The following is a 25575-nucleotide window of genomic DNA, read 5'->3' as shown; positions in this document are numbered from 1 at the left end:
AAATGAACATTAGGACAGGAGGGACGAATGAGATGAGAGGTGGCAGGAGCAAGATGAGAGATGGCGGGAGCGCGATGAGCAGAGGCAGGATGCAATGCTGAGGCTACTGGGGGATCAAACTGATATGCTCTGGCATCTGGTGGAGCTGCAGGAAAGGCAGCAGGAGCATAGACCGCCGCTGCTGCCTCTGTGTAACCACCCGCTCTCCTCCCCAAGTTCCATATCCTCCTCACCCAGACACCCAAGAAAGGGGGTGGGGGGGAGGAAGGCTCCGGGCACCCAACCACTCCACCCCAGAGGACTGCCCAAGCAACAGAAGGCTGGCAATTCAGTAAGTTTTGAAGTGCAGTGTGGCCTTGTCCTTCCCTGCTCCCCTCATTCACCACTCTGCCCGGTGCTTCCCTCCTCCCCCACCCCTCCCGGGCTACCTTGGCAGTTATCCCCCTATTTGTGTGATGAATGAATAAAGAATGCGTGATTTTGAAACAATAATGACTTTATTGCCTCTGCAAGCGGTGATCAAAGGGGGGAGGGCGGTTGGCTTACAGGGAAGTAGAGTGAAACAAGGGGGCGGATTTTCGTCAAGAGGATATAAACAGAACTGTCACACCGTAGCCCGGCCAGTCATTAAACTGGTTTTCAAAGCTTCTATGATGCGCAGCGCGCCCTACTGTGATCTTCTAATCGCCCTGGTGTCTGGCTGCGCGTAATCAGTGGCCAGGCAATTTGCCTCAACCTCCCACCTCGCCATAAACATCTCCCCCTTACTCTCTCAGATATTGTGGAGCACACAGCAAGCAACAATTATAATTGCAATATTGGTTTCGCTGAGGTCTAACCGAGTCAATAAACTGCACCAGCGCACTTTTAAACGTCCAAATGCACATTCTACTACTATTCTGCACTTGCTCAGCCTATAGTTGAACAGCTCCTTATTACTGTCTAGGGTGCCTGTGTATGGCTTCATGAGCCATGGCATTAAGAGGTAGGCTGGGTCCCCAAGGATAGCTATAGGCATTTCAACGTCCCCAACAGTTATTTTCTGGTTTGGGAAGTAAATCCCTTCCTGCAGCTATTCGAACAGACCAGAGTTCCTGAAGATGCGAGTGTCATGTACTTTCCCAGCCATCCCACGTTGATGTCAGTGAAACGTCCCTTGTGATCCACCATTGCTTGAAGCACCATTGAAAAGTACCCCTTGCAGTTTATGTACTGGCTGCCAAGGTGGTCCGGTCCCAAGACAAGGATATGCGTTCCATCTATCGCCCCACCACAGTTAGGGAATCCCATTGCAGCAAAGCCATCCACTATGACCTGCACATTTCCCAGAGTCACTACCCTTGACAGCAGCAGCTCAGTGATTGCATTGGCTACTTGGATCACAGCAGCCCCCATGGTAGATTTACCCACTCCAAATTGATTCCCGACTGACCGGTAGCTGTCTGGCATTGCAAGCTTCCAGAAGGCTATCACCACTCGCTTCTCAACTGTGAGGGCTGCTCTCATCTTGGTATTCTTGTGCTTCAGGGCAGGGGAAAGCAAGTCACAAAGTTCCATGAAAGTGCCCTTACGCATGCAAAAGTTTCGCAGCCACTGGGAATCATTCCAGATCTGCAACACTATGTGGGTCCCACCAGTCTGTGCTTGTTTCCTAGGCCCAGAAATGGCATTCCACGGCATGAACCTGCCCCATTACCACCATGATGTCCAAATTGCCAGGGCCTCTGTGCTTTGAGAGAAGTTTGTATCCATGTCCTCATCACTATTGTGATCGCGCTGTCATCGCCTCCTCGCCTGCTTTTGCAGGTTCTGGTTCCGCACATACTGCAGGATAATGCACAAGGTGTTTACAATGCTCACAATAGCAGCGGTAAGCTGAGCGGGCTCCATGCTTGCCGTGGTATGGTGTCTGCAGGAGGGAGAAGAGCAGAGTTGCAGCGGAAGCAGTGGATGACGACAGATGCCACGAGAATAGCTATTTATACCGAATGATGAGAGGACCTGCAGGGTGGATTCATGGCACCAGGAGAGCAGAGTTGCAGCAGAAGCGGTGGATGACGATGGTTTGCAGACCTACTGCACCGTCTGCTGCCAGCAGCACCCAGGACACAACAGCAGTGGTGACGCTGAGCTGAGTGGGCTCCATGCTTGCTGTGATATGGTGTCTTCACAGAAAAAAGGCGCGAAACGATTGTCTGCCATTGCTTTCACGGCGGGAGGGGCGAATGACGACATGTACCCAAAACCACCTGCAACAATGTTTTTGCCCCATCAGGCATTGGGAGCTTAACCTAGAATTCCAATGGGCGGCGGGAACTGTGGGATAGCTACCCACAATGCACCACTCCATGAGTCGATACTTGCTATGGTATTGAGGACGCACTCCGCCGACCTAGTGCGCTTAGTGGGGACATACACGATCGACTGTATAAAATTGCTTTCTAAAGATCGACTTCTATAAATTCGACCTAATTTCCTAGTGTAGACATACAGTAAGAGGGGATCTGTATTAGGTGTAGAAAGCAGTACAAAGTTGCATTTCTGTCTCAAGCAGAAACTACTTTTTTTTTAAACACCTGTTCAATATGCAAAATTAGAAAGGCTAAATGAGAATGTAAATGCAGATTTTTGCAACTTCCCTTTAGTTGAAAAGAAATCCTTAAACACCTTGAAAAACCTTCTAAATGTAAGAAATCTCAGCAAGAAAACGGCATATTGACATTTCTGAGCCTACCAATTATTTTTATTGTCATAGCACCTTAGAGACCCAGCGATGGATCAGGACCTCATTGTGCCAGGTACTGTACAAACTCAAGAAAAAATCAGTCTGAAAGGTTCTAATAATGAGCCATTAGAATGTTCAGAACTTAATAAGATAATAAAATTAACAGATAACATTCTGGTTACTCACATATAATAGATGCTTATTGGCTCTAGTTTCTTGCAGTGCATTGAACACTTTGATTATACCATGACGGGCATTTTGTTGTCCAACAAGGCTCTGTAGAGTATCTGCAACAAACACTTTAGATTGCATTTTCATAATGATGTTGATAAAACATATCTGCTTACAATTACTTAATGGCAAGTGCACCAGAAAACACCACATACCATGACAGGGGGTTAGAGTTATATATTCAGGCTCCTATTAAGCAAGAAAGTTAAGCACATGTTTAACTTAAAGCATATGAGCTGTCACTGAGACTACTCACATGCTTAAAATTAGGCATATGCTTAAGCATCTGCATCAAAGATCTTTAAAATCAGAATTTTGTTTATGCTGTTTTGGCAACACTCTCTGAGTGCTATTCCCAAAGATATACAGGGCATATTAGGTGCTTAGCAGTGCAGAGCATCAGGCCTGTATTCTCATGTTATTCAAATATTCACATACACAACATGAGTAGATAAGGGATACAATTAGTTAAAGTAGTTGAAAATATCAGTTTCTGATCATCTGAACAAGTGACTTGAGGAGAGAGAGATGAGCTCAGAGTTTTGCCACAGTGCTGCCTCTCTAAATTAAAAAGCCTACATATCCCCAAATAAAGAGAACAGTGAAAAAATTTCTAGATAAATTATTTACAATTTGAATTAAACAAGTCTTATTAGGAAGGAAAAACTAGGGCTTTTTTGGTTGACATGCAGCATACATAAAAAAATTTGCTACATAAAAAATAAGCCCCTAGACATCCTGTGTTTTTCATGAAGAAGCCAAGTAAGCCAAGTTATGTTAAGACAAGTATGTATAATGTACCAAACACCTATTATGATGTGCTTTATACTATATGTCAAATATTTTCCATGCACACCTTGTGTTGTTTTGCCTGTTGAACACAAATTACAAATTACTCAAAAGCTTAGTGAAGCAGTCAAATATATAATTTAATCCTGCTCTATGCAGGTGATGGAGAGATCAGGTAGTAGGGTATTCAAGTTATATTAGGTAAAATTTGAAATCTACCTTCACAATTATCAGTTGATTTACTATTAATTTCCTAGTCACTAGTTATAAGATGTTTTTCTGGCAGAAAACTATATGGTTATTATTTGTATATTCCCAGATATTCAGCTTCTTTGGAAGAAGACAGTCACAAACTTTAACAAATAGCTACATCTCCTGAGCTTTAGTGCCAGGAACAAATCCCGAAAGTTGATAACATTTCTTGAATAAAGGAGGAAAAGATTACCTTAACTTCGCCTACAATGAAATATGGTATAGCAGAAAGGTGGAAATGCTTAGGTAATCCTCAAAAGAGGAAGAAGCTACAAGTATTGGCTTGAAAACATTAATACTATCCACTGAGGGTGTGTGGGAATGTGTTAGGAAGTGGCAAATTAGTAAATGTGGATAAACCTCTAACCATTTTTTCCCTAAAGCTCAAATCAAGCCTTCAAGCAATTCCTTGCAAATTGCTGATACCATATGGATAGTGAATGCATATTGTGTTATTTATATTTAATTATTTCAAAGAAAAGAATAATTTCATTTGGGGAAAGTGTGTGTGCTCTAATTTTGTGCAGGGCTTTCGTATGATGGTGATAGTAGACTCACTCAAGTTTTAACCCTGCAAACAAACTCAAGAGCATACAGGTTTTATGAGTTCCTGTCAACAGAATAATCAACCATTTACATCTAATATAAAAGTAAGAGAAAAGGGTTCAGTGGGAGGATATTGACTGGCTTGAGCTGAGTAGATAAATGAAGATTTCTGTATTTTTGGTTTCTTGATAAAACAATAGTAGGTCTAAAAATATAGAGAAGGTTGATTTTAGTACACACTAATTACACACAAAAACATTAACTGAATGTTAAGGTTGCAAAATCAAGCATTCAAAAGTTATGAAATGCCAGAATTAGGGTTGCCTATGACCACATGGTTAAAGTTTGGCAAAGTAATAAGCAACTGAAATCACAGTGTTATACTGGGAAGTATCTGGCAACCTTAGCAGGCAGTGCTACCTTTTCCACCGATAAAGAGGGATACTGAAACAATAAGAAAGAAAATTACAGGGATGAGTGTTTTATGACCACTAGACACTGAAGAGTATCAGTTTGTAGGGGTTATTCCTACAGCCAAATGATACTGGCATGCTGTATGTGTGGCACAACTAGGGTGACCAGATCAGAGGAAGAAAATATTGGTCACCCTAGGCACAACAACAACAGTGTAGAGGCAAGCTCCAAATAACTGAAGAACATTCTCAGCACAGTATAAATGGGGGAAAAAAATGAAGGTATTTGTCACTAATGGAGTTTTCTGAATAGATTGCCTCTGCAGAACTCCACTCTGGGAGACCTGTGCCAAGCTAAGCTTACCTGGAACTATATTAACAGCAGTTAGAATCTAGCCAGGAACATATAGCTCAGCTTCAGTGTGCAGACACCATGTCTACGAAATAAAGCTAAAGAGATCTGATGGGCAATCAGCACTTCTGAAAATCTGGCCACTTAGGTTAGGCTCCTAAATCTATATAGAAGCTTGTAAGTCAGAGTATGAAAATTTTGGTCTAAAACGTTCTTTGTTTTGAATGTATGCAAAAGAGATGTAAATCTGTAGGAACAGCTTAGTGTATTCAGCTAAGCTGCTCATTAGTGGTTAGAACATGGGACTGGGAGACAGGAATTCTGGGTTATTTTCCTGGTCCTATGCCTAAATTGTTGTATTCTACATTGGAAAAAAGTTACTTAAACTCTCATCTTACAGACAAGAATAACAGGAAGCAGTTCACACAGGTACATATGCCAGCTATGTGCATAGTTTGATGCCCCCAAATCACATAAGTATTGTTTTTTGTTTGCTTTTCTTTTACTTTCTTTAAATTGCATTAGCTTTATCATCTTATTCTAAAAATGATTATTATCTATTTAGTTTCAAAGGTCAAATGAGACACTAAGGAATGACTGTGAACAGTCACTAAAATTGATCTAACACCCTCATGAAAGGGTTCAAACTAAAAGCAGTGTTTGAAGCTTAGAGGTAAAAATCAAATATGAGGATAGAATGCGAGATGGGAGAAGCTGGTTCTGAAATCTCAGCCAGAAGAGAAGAGTCAGATTCTACTGACTTTGCTACCAGTTTTTTAATTGTGTTAGACATGGGCATATAAGTCCCATTCCGCACGGAGCAGTGCTGCAATTTACTTTCCAGAGGCACTAGGGATAAGGGCTGAGATCAAGATTGTGCCTGTTTTCAGCATTAGAAAGTACGATCTAAACTGCAAAAAGAAAAATGTTGGGCTAACCTTTACTTCTTTCATATGTGGTTATGTAGAGAAACACTGATGTTCTCACCTGGAATGTTTTCAAGTAGTTTTTGCTGTGCTCTCTGTTTTGTCTCCTGACTTTGCTCTTCACCTTTGGATCTTGTTGGGGCTGCTAATTTTCCATTTGGCCAGAAAGCATCTCGGAATACACTGATGTAGTAAACAAGCATTGGCTCGCTGAATATCCAGCTTACTGTGTCACGTATTTGTCTTTAAAAAGAAATGTAAAGGGGAATGTGTCATAATTCATACTTCAGATTTTACACAAACAAATGGTGGAAGACAAGACAAACTTCATAAAATGGTGCCAGTTTATCAGTCTATGATATCAGATGATTTGGCCAGTGCCCCCGACTTCCTATTCAGCTATATGCACTCTTACTGGAAACGTGGCTTGGGTTGTTCCAAACGTATGATACTGGGGTGTGAAGAAGATGGAACTCAATGCAATTTAAGGAACACACACATTTAAAGGAGCGGACGGTAGCAGCACACTGTGGGGCCTTGTACAAAGGCTCACTGCTTGGGAAAAGCTGAGGAGGGTGAAGAGCCACACTGAGGAGTAAAATGGTAGTCGGGAACCACACCCTGATAGTATGGGCATATGTTCCAGCTGGATAAAACAGGATGAAGCTTTTCCAGAAATGTACCCAGGAAGCTTCTTCATAGCCTGTGCTGTAACCATGGTGACTGATAGAGCTGGTCACCTCCTCCTATGGCTATTTGTATCATCTCAAGCACTCTTCGCTTAAAGAACACAAGTTCTGGGATATAAAACCAGCTCCAGAGCAATGACCTACCATACTAACTGCTTTGCTATAACACCACAATTTAAAAATCATAACACAGTTTAAGTCCTTAAAAACAAACAAATAGACGTGTGAACAAAAAACCCGCAACAATAACAAAACCCCACTCAAAGTGTGCGCACACAAATACATTCCCTCTCTCAGGGATAACATTTTTCTTGCTACCTATTTGCACTATGTGAAAATACAACGGGGAAAAAAATCAATTTAAAACTCAGTAAGTAGCTGTTGTCACAGGCCATTAGTCTATCAGGGCTCAACCACAATATTTGCCATTATTTCTTGTCTGATTTTCCATGTCTGTGGGAGGCTGTTAAAGCAATTCTGGCATATGCAACCTGAGCTGCTGAAAGGATGAGGGGACCAGCCTGTACTGTTATTTGATTTCTGGGATGTGTTATCTACCTGTGTGACAGCATCGCCGCTAAAATAAGATAAAATATTGCTTTGTCAGATTCTCAGTGATCTTTCAGCTGGGTGAAAGTACTGCAGAAATAATTGAAGTTTACAGACTTTTGGAAGTGCAATATGACAAATAGCCCAATTTATTTGTCAGTGAGTAGATTTTTCACTTACGAATAAGAGTTAACATACATTGACATGGAAACACATTACAGTAATTCTGATGTTTACAAATATTTGGTTTGATTGACTTATGGAGGTTTTCTCCAAGGTTATAATACATGCATCCGATGAAGTGGGTATTCACCCATGAAAGCTCATGCTCCAATACGTTTGTTAGTCTATAAGGTGCCACAGAACTCTTTGCCAGGTTATAATACAAACTCCCAGTGCTCAAACTTTTCCAAAATGGTAATTTGCCAGTATCCTGAGGAGCACATGTAATTAGCATTAGATGGAGCAGATTGCAACACCTTCATCTTTAATATGGAGTTATGGTCTTCAGAGATTAGGGGGAGATTTTCAGAGGCATAAATGGGAGCTAGTCACTCAACTCCCATTGACTTTCAGGTTTATATAGGAGTAATATCAGGCGTTCTTCAACTTGTTCATAGTGTGGACCTCATCTAAAAAGAGAGAACAGCCCATGAACTACCTCCCCTTCTATTCACTATTGCCTAACATCTCTTAGCCACTACAGAAATTGTTTACACAGAAAAGTAATTACTGAAGAAATATTTAGGGTAAAGTCCCTACCCCATCTCTGGCCCTTTACAGGTAAAGTGACAAAGTGACACAGTCTGGCCACAGGGGATTCCCCCAGCAAAATGACTATGGAAGACTGTCATAAGGCTGCCTTCTGGAGGACCATCTGTCAAGCCCCGGCGCAGGTGGTGTACCAGTGATGGGGGCCCAGCATGCAGTGCCAAAGAGATTCCAAGCAAAGCTATGACCCAACAAAGCAGCTCACGAAGCTGCTGTAACTCAGGCAGACTTCCAATATGATCTAAATTATGCCAGGATACATGGAGCAGCTCAGAACTGGGTGGGTAAAAAAGATAGCTTAAAGCCACCATCGCCCCCTATCGTTCCTGGGAAGCACCTTTCAGAGGCGCAGCACAGACTCTCACCCGTATTGTAGCTTAGCTGTCTTTAATGCAATTTAGCACGGATACCAAGGAGGAGAGCTAGCACAATGTGGCCAACCAGCTACTGATGTACCACCAGCAAGCGCACTAGGGTCCACAATTTGAGAACTTTTGACTTACTCGAATTTGTCTGCTTGTGTCCTCTCTGCTGGCTTTATACCAACACCTTTCCCCAAACCAACAGGATAACAGACTGTGCCAAAATGGGCGATGTTGGTATGGTGGGTCCCGCACTTTTCTTGGCGGGGAGCTAAGACGCCACTCCTTGCCCCTGCTCTTGGGGCGCTGAGGGTTCTGCTAGTGGCCCAGGAAGGTGGTAGAGGAGGAAAGCAGGGAGGGGTCTGGGTTTACTCCACACTCTGAGCCCCAGCTCCTCTCAACCCCTGCAGGTTTCTTCCCCTCTTCCCCCTTCGGTAGGGTTACCCTTGGTCCTCAGATGCTGGGGGAGGGAGTCTCCCTGCCGGGTCTCCCTTAGTTTGATTCTGTGGTCTTTCAAGTCTCAGCAACACACCTCCAAGCTCCAGTTCTCTCTCCTCCCTCACATACCGACTGCCTGAAGCAGGGGATTTTATTAGGTTCCTGACAGGGCCTTAATTGACTACAAGTGCTCCAATTAACCTGTAGCAACCCTCCCTAGTCTACAGGGAACCACACCTTAATTAGCCTAGGGCTTATATATTTCCCACTCTCCCACTGCTCCCTGGTTCTCCTGTTAAGATGACCAGATAGCAAATATGAGAGATTGGAACCGGGCGGGGGCGAGTAGGTGTAATAGGAGCCTATATAAGAAAAAGTCCCAAAAATCTGGACATCCCTATAAAATCAGGACATCTGGTCACCCTACCTCCTGTATCGCACAGACATTTAAATGTAGTGTTCAAGCTTCAAAAGTTTGTGACAATGGAGAGTAACAAATTATGTTTCATTTTAAAAAGTAGTTTTAAAAAGCTTTTCTAGAGCCTGCTCTGGTTATGAAACCAAGCAAAGATCCATGGAAAGGAAAAACCAAAATACCTTGACACCAAATTTCTGCTCTGTCGAATAATTATTTTACCACAGGCCTTAGCACCTGGCAGAAGAGCTACATTAGTCAACATTTTTTCAACCAAGAAATGATAAGTTTTTCCACAACAATTTTCATGAAGAGATTTCCAGCTTTTTACCCAGCTCTGTGATGGCCACATTTTGCAGGCCTAAACCTCATGACAACATGGAAAAGTCTTCTTGGAGTTGTAAACCATGCTAATGAAAAACTGACATTTTGGCTTGCACAGGAATAGTTACATGTTGCTATTTTACCTTACAAATAAATCACACTCATACTGTCTACTTAAAATTGTTTGTCACTTAGGTAAATTTACAGTCTCTTGTACAACGAAACAGCTTAAAACAAAAATCTAGGTTTTAGCTCTAGGGAAAGTCTTTGTGGGTTCCTAAGAGAGCAGATAGACTAAGAAAATAAAAGCCATTCAAATCAGCATAATGTTTAACTCCTTCAGAAAATACAGGATAGCATCTGATAAGCTGTGAGGTGCTAATTCACTCTTAAGGAAAAAGGAGCAGACCATTTTTATAGCATGCCAACTTCTCACCAATGAAATATATTTGCTCTTTTCTAATTTAATTCCACAAATGGCAAATCCCTGTGAAACAATCCTGAGTTCAGAACTGTGGTACAGATTATATGAGCACAACCATAATGCCACACACTTGCCTCAATGGATGGGAAACTTGATGGAACCAGCAGTGATTTGGGCAGCCCCAGTAGAAAGGGGGAGGAAGAGAGCACATGCTGGGGGAATGCAGGGTGGCCCCTATTCTTCTAGAGACTCTACCCACTCATTGGCCAGCCAGAGAAGGAGGAGGGATGACTGGTCCCTGGCTCTCCAATTTCATTAATTTAAACCTTGACCTGGGTCCTTGGGAGCCCCTTCTTGATTCATTTTGTATGTCTGTATTAGATTCCCCTCTGATCAACATGAGAATAAACTTAATTTTAAGTTTCAGTAAGACAACAATGGCTGAGCCATAACTATATGAACAGAATGTCTATAGAGATTTTCAAATAGTCTGCTTTCAGTTAGTTATTCATACAGCAATGATTCCAGGATCAGAGTTAAAGTAACCGCTACTTACTTGTTGATAGTTCTTCCAAAAGTGACTTGTACTAGTGCAATTAGTGTCTTTCTGACCCACTTAAACACTAGAATAATGAAAAAGGAAAGAAAAGAAAGACCAGACATTCAGTAACTCTCTAGGTTCCACAATCATAACCCAGAAACTACGATACATTTATATACTATTATCTGTATTAAGGTTTCACTTTTCAAGTTTTACATACATAGTTCTTTCACTTCTGATTTTCTTTTTCCTGTCTGTCCTACTATACTGTTATTTTTGGGTTACTTTACTAGCGCCTTCAACTTTCTAGAAAGAATAAGGGTGACTGGACTGGGATTGCAAGAAATAACACACTTCTTTTAGATTTGGGATATTTGTTCTTGCTGTATCTGATAGCAGCATTTCCATTTCAACTAGAGATTAAGTCCCAGCCACATATTAAGAGTTACTGATGTGGTTCACGTCCTCTTTAATGTAAACCTGTGTAGCTTGCTGCCCAGAGTTCATGGAATACAGGAGACTTTTGCGGGCAGTGTTTGTAATTCAGCACTTTCATTTTAATAAAAGATTAAACAAATATCTAACACAGTGGGTTGGAACAGTGTAAGCACTGATATTGTAAGTACTGTGGGACACCTTATTTTCCAGAAAACATTAAGGCAGCAGAAGAAACTATTATATTTTTTTCTATATGTAGACTGAAAATGCAGTGAGTTTTTTTCTCTGAATAAGCCTGAACTACCCTGTGCTACTTAAAAGAGAAATAAAAGCCTTAAAAACCCATTCAGCAAACTGGACACCATGGAAACCATTCAAGTTTCTCACAAAGTTTGGTCACTTCTTTCCTCTATTGATCTGCATCTCAAAAATTAATTAGACGTTCTCCTCTGCAGAAAGTGAATTACACCAGAAATGAGTAAGTTAGCCACATGGGACTGTCTCTTCAAAATGTGCATCAGTAGCACAATTAACAAAGTTCTATAGTTACTTTTTTCCCTTTCATTTAGAGTCTTCCAGTCATTAGGTTCAATCATTACGTTAGTTATTTTTTTCATGATTTGACCATGTTGGAGGTAAACTATGGGAGCTTTTCTTGCCCAGAGATCCCCAAAAGCTAGACTGGCCAGAAACAGAATGCTGTAGCACTGTAGCTTATTGTCTGATAAAGGGCCTTTTACTGCTATCCCAATTTGGCCAGCAAGAAAAGAAAAACACAGTATGGGATATTCAGTAGTAATCACTGTTGGCCTAACTTTTCTCCTACTGAAGTTAGTGGTAAAACTCCCATTGGCTTCAATGGGAACAGAAATAGGACAATGTTGAGCATAATGGTTAGGGTGAGCAGATGTCCCATTTTTAAAGGGACGGGCTCGTTTTTTGAGACTTTTTCTTATATAGACACCTATTACGCCGCACCCCCTGTCCCATTTTTTCACAGTTGCTATCTGGTAACCCTACTAAGAGTAAACTAATAGTGGTTTACTCTTGTCCAACAAGGACTAACAATGGAAGTGCTCAAAGGCCTAAGACTGCACTTAGACTTTGCATGACTTGATTCAACTTTGCCACCTTCCTATCAGGGGCCACCAAGTGTAAGTTCACAAATAGAAATAAAAAATAAGGAAAATCATATGTTACCAAGAACAAGATACATGCAAAAATAGCCTGGGTGTAACTGGCAATAGCACAGGAAGAACCATGTTAAATTGGAATCACTAGTTCAAGTTTTCAATTTACAGAAACAGAAAAATAGGAAGAAACAGTTCATATTCTGGAACATGATGTCTAGTGGATTTATACACTACAAACATCAAAGCCAATGAAGAATTAGACTTTTCTTCCTTCTGACAGAAAGGATGAACTGTGATTGTTCCAATGATATGTTTCTCTTTATTCTTTATGGATAGCCAAGGAGAAGTTTAGATCATAGGAAGGAGTAGAAATAATAATTATTAAACCATTTCCACTTTTAAAAAAATCTTTTTAGATATAGGTGAAGATCTACATTGTTAATTTTTGGTTTGTATTGGAAGGGTTTCTTTTTTTAAGAATACATAACCTTAATGTTTCCATTAACTGTGGCCCAGCACTACTCCCTAAGCCTTTTTTTGCACTCGTATTTCTAACAATAGGATATATGGTATTCATCAATGGCACTGACATTCTGGATACATTTGCAAAAAGAAAAAAGGCAGCTTCTTGTCATCAAGAATAACTGAAGGAAACAATTTGAATATTCCCTCCTAACTGTCAAATCCTCAGTAAATTTTCACTCTCTTAACAATGGTGTCTTGGGAAAGATCTGTATTTGCAAAGATCTCCAATTGGGGCATGTAATTACAGCACTTTGAAAAGTGTGATATTTTAGAATTCTCCTGACTCCTAGTTCTTTAGCTATTGATGAGAGCCCTGATCCTGCAAATGTTTACATGTATGCTCCACTTTACTACCATGAGTAGCTCCATTGAAATCAATGGAGCTATTCGTGATAGTAAAGGTTAATAATGTGTAAGTGTGTGTTTTCTGTTTTTGTAAAAAACCAAAAATGCTCCCTCGATCTAGAGGTTGGAAGTGAGCAGATGACCTAAGCTTTTTCAGAAACAAAGGAGTTTATTTTGAAGACAGGATCTAATAATAAAGACCAGAAGCAGAACTCATTCCATTAGAAGGAGGGATTTTCCATTTAAGGTGCAGGCAGCTCCCTAAAGCAAAGGCCCATACGCTCACGCCTATCTAATCCCACTTTGCAGAAATCATACATAGCACTGATGGGGGCTGGGATAGCTCCGTGGTTTGAGCACTGGCCTGCTAAACCCAGGGTTGTGAGTTCAATCCTTGACAGGGCAATTTAGGGACCTGGGGAAAAAATCTGTCTGGGGATTGGTCCTGCTTTGAGCGGGGATTGGACTAAATGACCTCTTGAGGTCCCTTCTAACCCTGATATTCTATGATTTGCTCTGATAAAAATATTTTTTAAGCAACCACTATGTTTGGCTATATTCAGATGCATCTTCTAGTGGACACAAAATAGTTCTGTTTGATGCTTCTGTCCATGTACCTGATCATACAGCCATTACTCAGACATGTAAGGTATGAAAGATCCAGCACCAAATAAGTTAATAATTCTACTATTTTGTTGCTTCAAGTCTACTATGTAGTTTAGTTATATTTCGAGTAATACACTTTTTTATAATGGACGTGGAAGTTATGTTGCTTTGACACGTGCACATTCAATATGATACACCAACTACTTTTCTTTGTGATTAGTTCACTGTAAAATGCAGTATCCTGACACAAAACCATACTCTGATTTTTACCCGTGTTTTGGAAATATAGAACATTTTTAAACAGAGGTGAAGCTTACAAATATTTAATACAAAGCTCCAAAACTGTAGCATTATTACTGCACTGCTATAATTGGGAAGTTACCCCCAGAAGAATCAGAAAATTAAAAAACATTATTGATTTCCAAAGAAATCAGTATTTTACATTGCAAAAATATCTCCACTCGTTTAAATGGTAGGAAAACAGATTCATTTTGATGTCTGAAAATCAGTATTTCCTATTTTTTTTCTTGACCAACAGAATCCACTAATGAGCACGCAAGTTCAAAGCTTACTTCCTCGCAGCTCAAAAATCTCTCCAATCAGCATGAAGCACGGCTCAGCAAGAGCATCTCGTTTACCATCCACTTCATCTCCATAGTCTGACAGGTCACTATCCTCTTCTGTCTCCTCCTAAAAGAGCAATACAGTTACAGTATGGAAGAGAGTTGTTAAGGGATATTAATTTTAGAGCTCATTTCCCTCCCAGCTACTTAGTTCATGAACCTGAACCACTTCTCATTTGTAATGGTGCAAAATACTAATAATTCTGTTTTTCCTATGATTTGGTTTTGGTCTTGACAGCTAAGAAATGTATTCTAAAATGTATAGAGTCTTTTCCAAGGAGTTGTATAAAAATACAGATCTCAAACAGCTGCAATATATCATTTTGAAAACAGTAATAAAGATAAATATTCCTAGCCTAACATATTTGAAGAACCCGAGGAGTGACCTAGAATGGAAAAAAAAGTTACATACTGAGAGCGTTTCCTCTAGAAATTACAAATCAAGGAATAAAATGAAAAAACTCTTTTTTAACAAGTGAACATGTAACATGCAGCAAGCTTTAATTGCAAATATGCCTAGACTGCGCCCTTGGGCAATAGCTGAGCTGTAGCATACACTGAAAGCTTGGGCTGTTTCGGCAGAAGCACTGGTCTGGATCCATTCACAATGGCCTTCCCTCAACTTTTTTGAAACAAAAAAAAGGAGTTCAGAAAAAATATTACATTCTGCTTTCTCCATCCCCTTCCACCATTATTCTTTCCTTCCATCTAGAATCATAGACTATCAGGTTTGGAAGGGACCATGGGAGATCATCTAATCCAACCCCCTGCTCAAAGCAGGACCAATCCCCAGACAAATTTTTGCCCCAGATCCCTAAATGGCCCCCTCAAGGATTGAACTCACAACCCTAGGTTTAGCAGGCCAATGCTCAAACCACTGAGCTACTCCCCTGTTTACCATCCACATGGCTGGTAAAACGAAGGTAGCTGGGAGACCAAGGGAATTAGCCAGCTGAGTTCACCAGCGGAGGAGGGCAGGGAGGTAGAGCGGTATGTTGGGTTCCCCTCCCCCACTATTTCTTAACTTGGAGGTAGACTACAAGGAAGGACTTGCAATGGGAGGAAAACAGCCTGTTGCCAACACCACTGCTAACTCTTCCTCTGCCTGCCCCTGTGGTCTCACCCGCAACAGACAGGCATAATGATACCCTGAAATACTTCCACCCAGGCCCGGGTCTCAACTTGCTGGGAATGCAACCTGCATGTCCCTGCTGAGGAAAGCCAGCAGGAGGAACCGGTGTCTGTTGTTGGAGTCCCCCAGGAAGCATATAAGAGCTGCAAGAGGAGGTGGCTCATCTGCATAGCATCCTGGAGCATAAGGACTTCCTTGGCAGGACACACATGGGACAGAGGATGCTCTACAGCAGCACCAGCAGAGAAAGGAGAACTGGTTGCTCTATGGGGAAGTGATTGGCTGTTGGTCACCTGGGGCAATAGCCAGAGCTCCACCCCCACCCAGGCCCCCTGTCCAGTGAGGTCAAGAACTTGTATGCAGTACTGGCAACTTGTCCCCAAAGCTGAGCTATCCCTCCCCTGGTGTCAACAGGAGAGCTGTGGTTTCCTTGACCGTGTCATGTTGTTCCGAGAAGGAAGACTGCTGGGAAGAGAGGGGTCCACCTGACCAAGAAGGAGAAGAGCATCTTTGTGCACCAATTTGCCAATCTACTGGGGAGGGCTTTACACTAGGTTCTAAGGGGGCAGGTGACAAAAGCCCATAGGTAAGCATAAAAAAGGCAACCTTAACAGAGGCTAGATGTTGGCATGGGGGGACATGGAAAATTATAATAGGGTCATGGGAGCAACAACAGGGAAATTAGTGGAGGAATCTGCTCAGCATCATAGATGTCTATACACCAATGCACGGAGTATGGGGAATAAACAGGAAGAACTGGAAGTGCTAGTACATAAAATAAATTATTACTTAACTGGCATTACAGAGACTTGGTGGGATACGTTTCATGACTGAAATATTGGTCAAGAGGGGTATAGTTTGTTCAGGAAGGACAGGAAGAATAAAAAGGGAGGTGGTGTTGCATTATACATCAAGAATATATACACTTGTCCTGAGGTCCAGAGGGAGGTGAGAGTCAGACCAGTTGAAAGTCTCTGGCTAAAGATAAAAAGGATAAAAAAATAGGGGTGATGTCATGGTAGGAGTCTACTATATACCTCCAAATTAGAAAGAGCAGGTGAATGAGGCATTTCTAAAATAAATAACAGAAATATCCAAGTTTCAGAGTGGTAGCCGTGTTAGTCTGTATCAGCAAAAACAGTGAGGCGTCCTTGTGGCACCTTAGAGACTAACAAATTTATTTGGGGATAAGCTTTCATGGGCTAGAACCCACTTCACTGGATGCATTTTGGAAATATCCAAAACGCCAGGTGGTAATGGTGGGCTTTAACATAGATATCTGTTGGAAAAGTAATATGGCAAAAATCAAAAGTTCCAGTAAGTTCTTGGAGTGTACTGGGGACAACTTTTTGTTTCAGGAAGTGGAGGAAATAACCAGGAAAACAGCCATTTCAGACTTGATTCTAATGAACAGGGAGCAATTGGTTGCAAATCTGAAGGTAGAAGTCAATTTGGGTGAAAGTGATCATGAAATGATAGATTTCATGATTCTAAGGAAAGGATGGAAGGTGTGAGAGCAGAAGAATACGGAAAATAGGCTTCAAAAAAGCAGACTTTAACAAACTCAGAGAACTGGTAGGTAAGAGCCCATGGAAAGAAAGTCTAAGGGCTAAAAGGATTCCGGAGGGCTACCAGTTTCTCAAGGAGACAATATTAAAGGCACAACAGCAAACCATCCTAGTGCAAAGGAAAGATAGAAAGAATAGTAAGAGGCCAATATGGCTCCATCAGGTGCTCTTTAATGACCTGAAAATCAAAAAGGAATCCTAACAAAGTTGAAACACGGATGAATTGCTGAGGAGGAATACAAAAGAGTAGTACAAGCATACAGGGGCAAAATCAGAAAGGTTAAGCCACAAAGCGAGTTACACCTAACAAGAGTCATAAAAGGCAATAAGGAGAGGTTCTTTAAATCTTTAGGAGTAAGAGAAAGACAAATAAAAGCACAGGCCCTATACTTAGTGGGGAAGGAGAGACTGATGACATAAAAAAGGCTGAGGTGTTTAATGTCTATTTTGCTACAGTCTTCACTAAAAAGGTTAATGGTAATGAAATACTCAACACAATTAATATTAACAACAAGAGGGATGGACTGCAAGCCAAAATAGGGAAAGAACTGGTTAAATAATATTTAGATAAGTTAGATGTATTCAAGTCAGGAGGGCTAGATGAAATTCATCCTAGGATATTTAAGGAACTAGCTGAAGCAATCTGGGAACTCTTAGCAATCATCTTTGAGAACTCATGGAGGATAGGTGAGGACCCAGAGGACTGGAGAAGAGGACCCGGGGAATTAGAGACTAGTCAGTCTAACTTGGATACCTGGAAAGATACTGGAAAAAATTATTAAACAATGAATTTGTAAGCGCCTAATGGATAATAGGGTTATAAGGAATAGCCAGCATGAGTTTGTCAAGAACAAAGCAAGCCAAACCAACCTAATTTCCTTCTTTGATGGGGTTACTGGCCTAGTGAATAAAGGGGGACATTATATATCTTGATTTCAATAAAAGACTTCTTACACAGTCCTATATGACACTTTCATAAGTAAACTAAGGAAATGCTGTCTAAATTACTGAGAAGGTAGTTGCACAACTGGCTGAAAGACCATACTCAAAGAGTAGTAATCAGTGGTTTGCTGTCAAACTGGGAGGACACATCTACTGGGGTCCCGAAAGAGTCAGTCCAGGGTTCAGTACTATTCAATATTTTCATTAATGACTAATGATTTAGGTTAGCTATTAGGAAAAATACTGTAACGATAAGGGTACTGAAGTTCTACAAAGATTCCTCCCTTGGAAGCCTATTCCAGAATCCCCATCATTTAAAGTTTTTAAGAAAATGTTGGACAAACACCTGTTAGGTTTATTTGGTCCTGTCTCAGTACAGGAGTTTGGACTTGATGATTTATCAAGGACCCTTTCAGCCCTCCATTTCTATGATTCTATCTTGGTGTATCTTTTGCTTTGTCTTTTCCTCTATTTTTTTCAGTCTCTGTTATTTTTCCACCCCCTCATTTCTCTTCCTCTCTCATTCCATTATGTTCCTGCCTTCCTTCTCCCATGTTGCTTAAATCTCTTTATCCTTCCATTTCGTGTGTGTGTGTGTGTATATATATATATATATATATAAACTTACTGTATGAGAACCCACCTGACTTGACCAACACTTTGCACCTTTTGGGAAGGTGGTGATTTGGAAGGGTCTCAGGAAGATCAAAGGCTTCAGAGGCACTATTTAGCTATTCAGTGACCACTGCCTCAGAGATTTATACCAAACTGCATTCACTGTTGGAGGTAATGAATTGATCTTTTCAGACCCACAGAGTATTTATTCTGAGTTAGGAAGTGCCCTGGCTCTGTTCTGAAGCACAGAGAAGCTGTGGTACTGGCATCCATGGAGCTGCCCTGGTGAGTGCATGCACAGGCACAATCCTAGCTCTTCTTCCACAGCCACGCAGTGGAACTAATGCAGTTTGCTTGCTTGGGGGCAGGATTGGGAGAGCCTGTGCAGGAAAGCGGTAGTGATCAGTACCCCTCACATACTGCAGAGCCAGCTCAGGGCTACCTGCACATGCCCATGTATCAGGGAGCAGAGGTGGAGCCAACTGGGGGAAACAAGAGAAGCAGGTCTGTCAGCTCTGCCACCAAACCAATCTACCAGCCTTTGAAGCGAGTACATTGGAACAGTGAGGGTTACTGCCAAGTCAGGAACCAACAGGCATTAGATGTCTTGTCTGGAGGAGTGGGGAAAGGACATTCTTAGAAGAGGAGCACTCAGCTCTGGAATCTCCTCCCTCCGTGGTTTCAGTCTGTGGATCTGACAGTTTCAGGGGACACTGTAAAGCCTGTTTCTCCAGGCGTTTTTTACATAAGAACATAAGAATATAAGAAAGGCCGTACCGGGTCAGACCAAAGGTCCATCTAGCCCAGTATCTGTCCACCGACAGTGGCCAATGCCAGGTGCCCCTGAGGGAGTGAACCTAACAGGCAATGATCAAGTGATCTCTCTCCTGCCATCCATCTCCATCCTCTGACGAACAGAGGCTAGGGACACCATTCTTACCCATCCTGGCTAATAGCCATTTATGGACTTAGCCACCATGAATTTATCCAGTCCCCTTTTAAACATTGTTATAGTCCTAGACAAGTCCTAGTCCTAGGTCTACTTGTCTAGTCCTAGTCCTAGGTCAACTTGTCAGTTTTCTGACAAGTTGACCTAGCAGTGTAAGGGAGGAGGAGGAGGAGATTATTTGTTGTTGTTTGATGTTGATGCTTACTAACAGCGGCATTTTGTGAGGGTCTAAGTGCTTAGATTATTTTGTATGATTTATATTACAGTACAGCCACATAGGAGAAAACAGTCCCCATTCTGAAGAGCGTAAAAGCACATTTTATAAATTGAAAGAAGCAAAAATAAATTTAAAGATGGTATAAGACAAAAATATTTAACTTTTGCCCTAGCCAACTAAAGCTTTTTTCTGTCACACATAAAAGAATTACATGAATGGTATGAAAGAGGGACATATGGTGAGGAGGATCAGGGCCAGTGAATTTGGATCACTTATTTCTGGTTGTCTAATTTCAATACTATACAGAAGAAAACCACGCTGATGAAAGGTACATACAGAAAATTACATGGTGGATGTGGAGAAGCAGAACAAAAGAAAAGCCTTTGTATGAAAGAGATACCCCTCCACACCCCACTCTGGGCTTCACGATCACAAAACAGCAGAGATACCCCTGGACAGCTCTATAAAGGCTTTATGTTTAAACGTTTGAAAGGTCAGACATTTTGCTAGCAAAGAGTGTCCCAGGCTGTTCACATTTCATTAACTTGGAATACGCAGTCTTTACAACTGTCTATATTATATATTTTCCACAGAGGTAAAACATGTTTTATTAGCAAACTGCATTAAATTTAGTAGAGAGCTTTAATATCTCACCATTGGTTTGCTTACAGTAAACTGAACAGCATCTTTGCAAACACCTCCAGTATTAACTACCATTCAAATGTGTTGTATTAGCAGCTTATATTGGACAAATATTTAAATCTAAGAAAATTACTTTTCTACCACTCACCTCTTGATGAGGAAAGAAATCACCAGGAAGTCTTTCCAGAAATGATGACAGTGAAAAAGCAGATTTCTTTCCTTGCACATCAATAACTTTGAGGTGCTCAGGGGATGGGCTCAAAAAGGCATAAAGTGCTTCGCTCTGACACAGTCTTTCATCAGAAAGAAGCTTCTGTGGAGAAAACAGAATGAAGAATATTCACAACATATCAATTAAATATGAATTATTTAAGCAATAAAGTGCAATAAACTCTTCAGTACAGCTGGTTAATACACTAATCAGGTGCATAGTGAGACTAACATTAGTGAATAAGGGGAGTGTGCATCACATCTTGGAGAGTTGAATTTTAGTAACATTTCCTAAATGAATAGCATTTTTAAGTGTTAAACTTTTTTTTAAAGGAGATGTCCTTATGCCATGCACATTAGTTTGTAGAGAATTTGTTTTAAAATTTTATTTATTTAAACGTGGAAAATTAAAACTACTATGAAAATGGCATTGTGGAGTTCCAAGCTCATGGTCTCACAATCACTCTAAGATCAAACTGACTTACCACTAGAGAGATGGCTTTTCTAAATGCCAATGCCACAAGCTCAACATGGGATCTAAACTCAAGATGTATTCTTTTTGGCTTGTACACCCCCCATCCTCAATAAAGACTTAAACACAAGGACTGACTCAGCTCTCACACTGGTAATATACTAATGGTTACAATGGATTTACTCCTGATTTAGGCCAGTATAAGTGAGAGGAGCATTAGGTTCATTGATAAGAATGCTGGTAAAATGATGAATAACCCAGAACAGAATCCAGGTCATCTTGGCTCTGCAGTTATTTGGTAGTAAAAAGTAATACATTTTAGACAGTAAAATATGCAAATATGACACACACAGAGGAAATACACAGGGAACATATTTGTTGAGTAAGGAGGAACTGTTTTTATATAGTCACTTTTCGTACAATACCCAAAGTTCCAGTAAAATTCTGATAATAGCTTTCCCTTCTGTCAAGGCTTTGCATGTGCTTTGATTGTCACAGATTGTTGCCAGTAATTCTTTCCCAACTAGGCACTGCTATAATTGCCCATCCACTAAGCTCTCCCCTGTAGTCATGCCCAAGTGTCATTTTTATTTTTCACTGGAAAATACAGTTTGATTGCCTCAAACTATACTTTCTCTACCTAATTTACTTCATCTGCAAGGAAACCAGCACAGAACTAGCTGTTTTGCTTGGTCTGTGGGTGTGGAAAGAGGGAATCTGGAGCAGAAAGAAGATGCAGATAAACAAGATTGGGTTCTGAGCACCAGAGAAGCAGCACCAAATAAAGGGGGTTCCTCTGATCATGAGCAGCTGGGAGTGAAGGGAATCTAGAACAGCAGGAAACAGAAAGGGACAAGAGGACACAGAAGGGGAAAAAAGAAAGTCTTAAAGTTTGTTGCTTAAAATCCTAAGTGTTTATTTAAGGATAGTACAGTACCCAAGAAATAGATTATTGCATATCTAACTGCTAATTGGGTTTCATATTTCAATACATTTCTGCTACTTCTTTATGATACCTTTGAAAAGCACAGCAATGAAATGGCAAACATTCAGGTTTGAAATCATATCCCCCATTTAAAAAAAAAAGTACATGAAATATTAACGGTGCTCAGGTCCACTTTAGCAACATTCTACTCTTGAAAGAGAACATACATATCATTATTTGACTTCCTGAGGGAAACATACGTTGCTGTTTTACAGCAACTTTTGGTTGTATTATAGTACCTGGAATACAAACAAAAGCTGTCTAGGAAAAAGATTACTCTAAAATCAAACAATTTACTTTTCATATAAATGAATACGCTAGTTTAATTTTTACTGACTCAGCAGTGGTCTATTAGTCTCTGAATTTCAGAATCTACAAAAGTTTTTCTTAATTGTTACACAGTCTGCTTTAAACAAACAGCAATGTTAAACCAAGGTGGCCCTGAAAACCCTATTGCTGTATCTGTAAATTGTATAATGTCTCCCGTTTGGTGCTACATGAGGCCAAATACAATTTCACCTTTGGGGGCAAAATACAGCCACTTCAAAGGTTGTCCTATCTAAACCGTACCTTTTATTCATTTATTTAGATTTAAAATAATAATGATGCCTAGCCAAGGCTCTAGGCAATCTAATATAATTAATCATACAACATATACTATCAAATTAAACCTCAGCAGCACTGAAATCGATTCCACAGGAATTTGGCCAGCCAACCACCTGTTCCCTTCATCATCTAGGAAGCACACCTTCAGCCTCCTTCTGAGACCCTATTCAACAGGTGTCTTTTACAGCATACCTGGAAGGTCACCAAATTCAGGCTCCATAAGACCAAATGAGGGAGCAAGTTCCAGAGTCTGGATCCCCAATAGAGAATGCCCTGCCAGCAACCCCAACCTTTTATAACAAAGAGAACCACCCCAAGCGCCCTGCTAACCACAGTTGTGGCAGAAGGACACAGGGAGAAGTGGACCCTAAGCTAGGCCAGTCCCAGGCCATTTAGGGCTTGATAGTCTACAGGTCATGACCAATGCCTTAAGTTCCACCTGGAGACCAACAGGCAGCCAGGCAAATCCCAAAGCACTGGGGTCACGTGCTCTCAGTGAGATGTCCTGCTCACTAAGCAAGCACATACATTCTGTATCAGCTTCAGCCTCTGAATGGTTGTAGGTGTAGTCCATGTAGACCATATTACAATAATCTAATCTTGAGGTGACACAAGCATGGACACAAGTGGAAAGGTCCACATCAGAAAAAAGAGGCTGCAACCTCCCAGCCAGATATAGATGGCAAAAAGCTGACTGGGCCACCACTGTACTATGATCTTCAAACAGCATCTTGGCATCTAACATCACGCATAAGATGTGAGCACTATTAACCAATGTCAGACATACTCCCTCAACCAAAGGGGCTGATATTACCTCTGCCATCTCCTCCAGCTGCTTCCCTCAACCCACCATCATCAGCTCCACATTAGCTGGGTTCAGCATCAGCCAGCTTGCTCTCAGCCATGCCCTAGTCTCATCTAGACACTGGCTGAGGTGCTGAACCACATCAGAAGAGAAAGAGGCAAACAGCTGGATGTCATTGGCACAGTGAAAACACTGAACCCCATGCACCCTTACTAGCTCTCCCAACAGTCCTATGCACACATTGAACAGGAGAGGTAACAGAATGACTCCTTGTGGCACTGCACACTTGACAGCTCTTTGGGAAGGGGGGACTGCCCACAACTACCCGTTGAAATCTCTCCAAGAGAAGAGAACATAATGACTGTCTAAAGTACAAACTTTCAGAAATTCACAGAAGAATGAGTGGTGTGAGTTCTCCCTGGTCCTCCCAGAGTAGGAGGCATAGGTGCTGACTCTGTGGGTGCTCTGTGGCTGGAGCACCCATGGGGAAAAAATGGTGGGTGCTGAGCACCCACTGGAACTTTGGAAAGTTGGTGCCTGTGGCAGGAGGAGCAGTGACTGCAGCACGACCTTCTAAACCAATGGTCTCCAACCTTTTTACGCCCAAGATCACTTTCTGAATCTAAGGGCAACCCAGGATCTACCCCGCCCCTTCCCCAAGGTCCTGCCCCTTCCCCAACGCCCCGACCCACTCACTTCATTCCCCTCTCACTCCATCATTCGCTCTCCCCCACCCTCACTCACTTTCACAGGGCTGGAGTAGGAGGTTGTGGTTTGGCAGGGGGTGCAGGCTCTGGGCTGGGGCCGAGGGGTTTGCAGTGTGGGAGGGGGCTTTGAGCTGAGCCTGCGGTAGGAGGGTGGGGTGCAGGGGGGGTGAGAGGTGCAAGCTCTGGGAAGGAGTTTGGGTGCAGGAGGGGACTCCAGGCTGGGGCAGGGGGCTGGGGTGCAGGAGGAGGTACCGGATGCTGGCTCTGGGAGGGGGGTCAGGGCTGGGGCAGGGGGTTGGGGTACAGAGGGAGTACAGGGTGCTGGCTCTGGGAGGGGGGTCAGGGCTGGGGCTTGGGGTGCAGAAGGGAGTTTGGGGTGCAGGCTCTGGGAGGGGGCTCAGGGCTGGGGTGCAGACTCCCGCTGGGCAGCACTTACCTCCGGTGGGTGCCATGAGGCTAAGGCAGGCTCCCTGCATACCCCAGCCCCACACTGCTCCCAGAAGGGACCAACATGCCCCTGGGGAGGGGCAGGGTGCACGTGGCGCTACACACTGCCCCTCTCTGCAAGCACCACCCCCGCAGCTCTCCCAGCCAATGGGACTGTGGGGGCAGTGCTTGCAGGCAGGAGCAGTGCACAGAGGGCGACCCCAGCCCCCAGGGCTGCGCTGGCCCCTACCGGAAGCAGCATGGGGCCAGGGTAGGGAGTGTGCCTTAGCGGCAGCCACACTGCACCGCTGGAGATCGTGATTGACTGGGAGAGCCTCTAGGATTGACCGGTTGATCGTGATCGACCGGTTGGTGACCACTGTTCTAAACAGTGCTTGAAGAACAGTACTAAAGACACAGAGATAGGATTTTTTTCTGAAGATTGGGAGAAAATGTGTAACACATTTATGCAGACAAGCTACTGTGGATTCCAGACCCCAGCAGCACAGAACAGGTGAAGCCAGTTTGCTGCTAGACTCTACAATGAATAGAATGTTTAAGAGCATTCAATCTTTGTTTTCTTACCTGTAAGAAGCTATTTAACTGGTTCTTGGACTTTTCCATGAATTTCTGATCTACAGATTTGAACGGCAGCTTACTGAGAGAAGGCAACTGGATTTTCTTTAATGATGGAAAACACTGAGCAGAGAAAGGACAAAACAGATTATTCCATCACATTTTTAATACACATATGGAGCAAAAAGGGGTATGGGTATAAATGGAGGTGCAAGGACATCCCCTAATTTTCCTCTCCCTTCCACACCCCTCTGAGTGTCCTCAGGAACTCCTTCCCTTGCCCACCCATAGGTAACATCGGTTAGG

General features: G+C 42.1%; 1 protein-coding gene across 1 annotated transcript in view; it reads right to left on the bottom strand.

Moving 5' to 3' along the window:
• Positions 1-25575, bottom strand: part of SNX25 (sorting nexin 25) — a 158697-nt gene that overhangs the window by 1962 nt on the left and 131160 nt on the right. Inside the window, exons 13-18 of the mRNA XM_039542197.1 lie at positions 25279-25392; positions 20631-20795; positions 14367-14484; positions 10763-10829; positions 6296-6477; positions 2912-3012 (exon numbers count right to left, since the gene is read on the bottom strand). Coding sequence (XP_039398131.1) covers positions 2912-3012; positions 6296-6477; positions 10763-10829; positions 14367-14484; positions 20631-20795; positions 25279-25392 — 747 coding nt within the window. The remainder of the gene's footprint in view (positions 1-2911; positions 3013-6295; positions 6478-10762; positions 10830-14366; positions 14485-20630; positions 20796-25278; positions 25393-25575) is intronic.

This window comes from Mauremys reevesii, linkage group 5 (genome assembly GCF_016161935.1).
Source record: "Mauremys reevesii isolate NIE-2019 linkage group 5, ASM1616193v1, whole genome shotgun sequence".
NCBI lineage: Eukaryota > Metazoa > Chordata > Testudines > Geoemydidae > Mauremys > Mauremys reevesii.
This window is presented reverse-complemented; position numbering and strand designations above follow the sequence as displayed.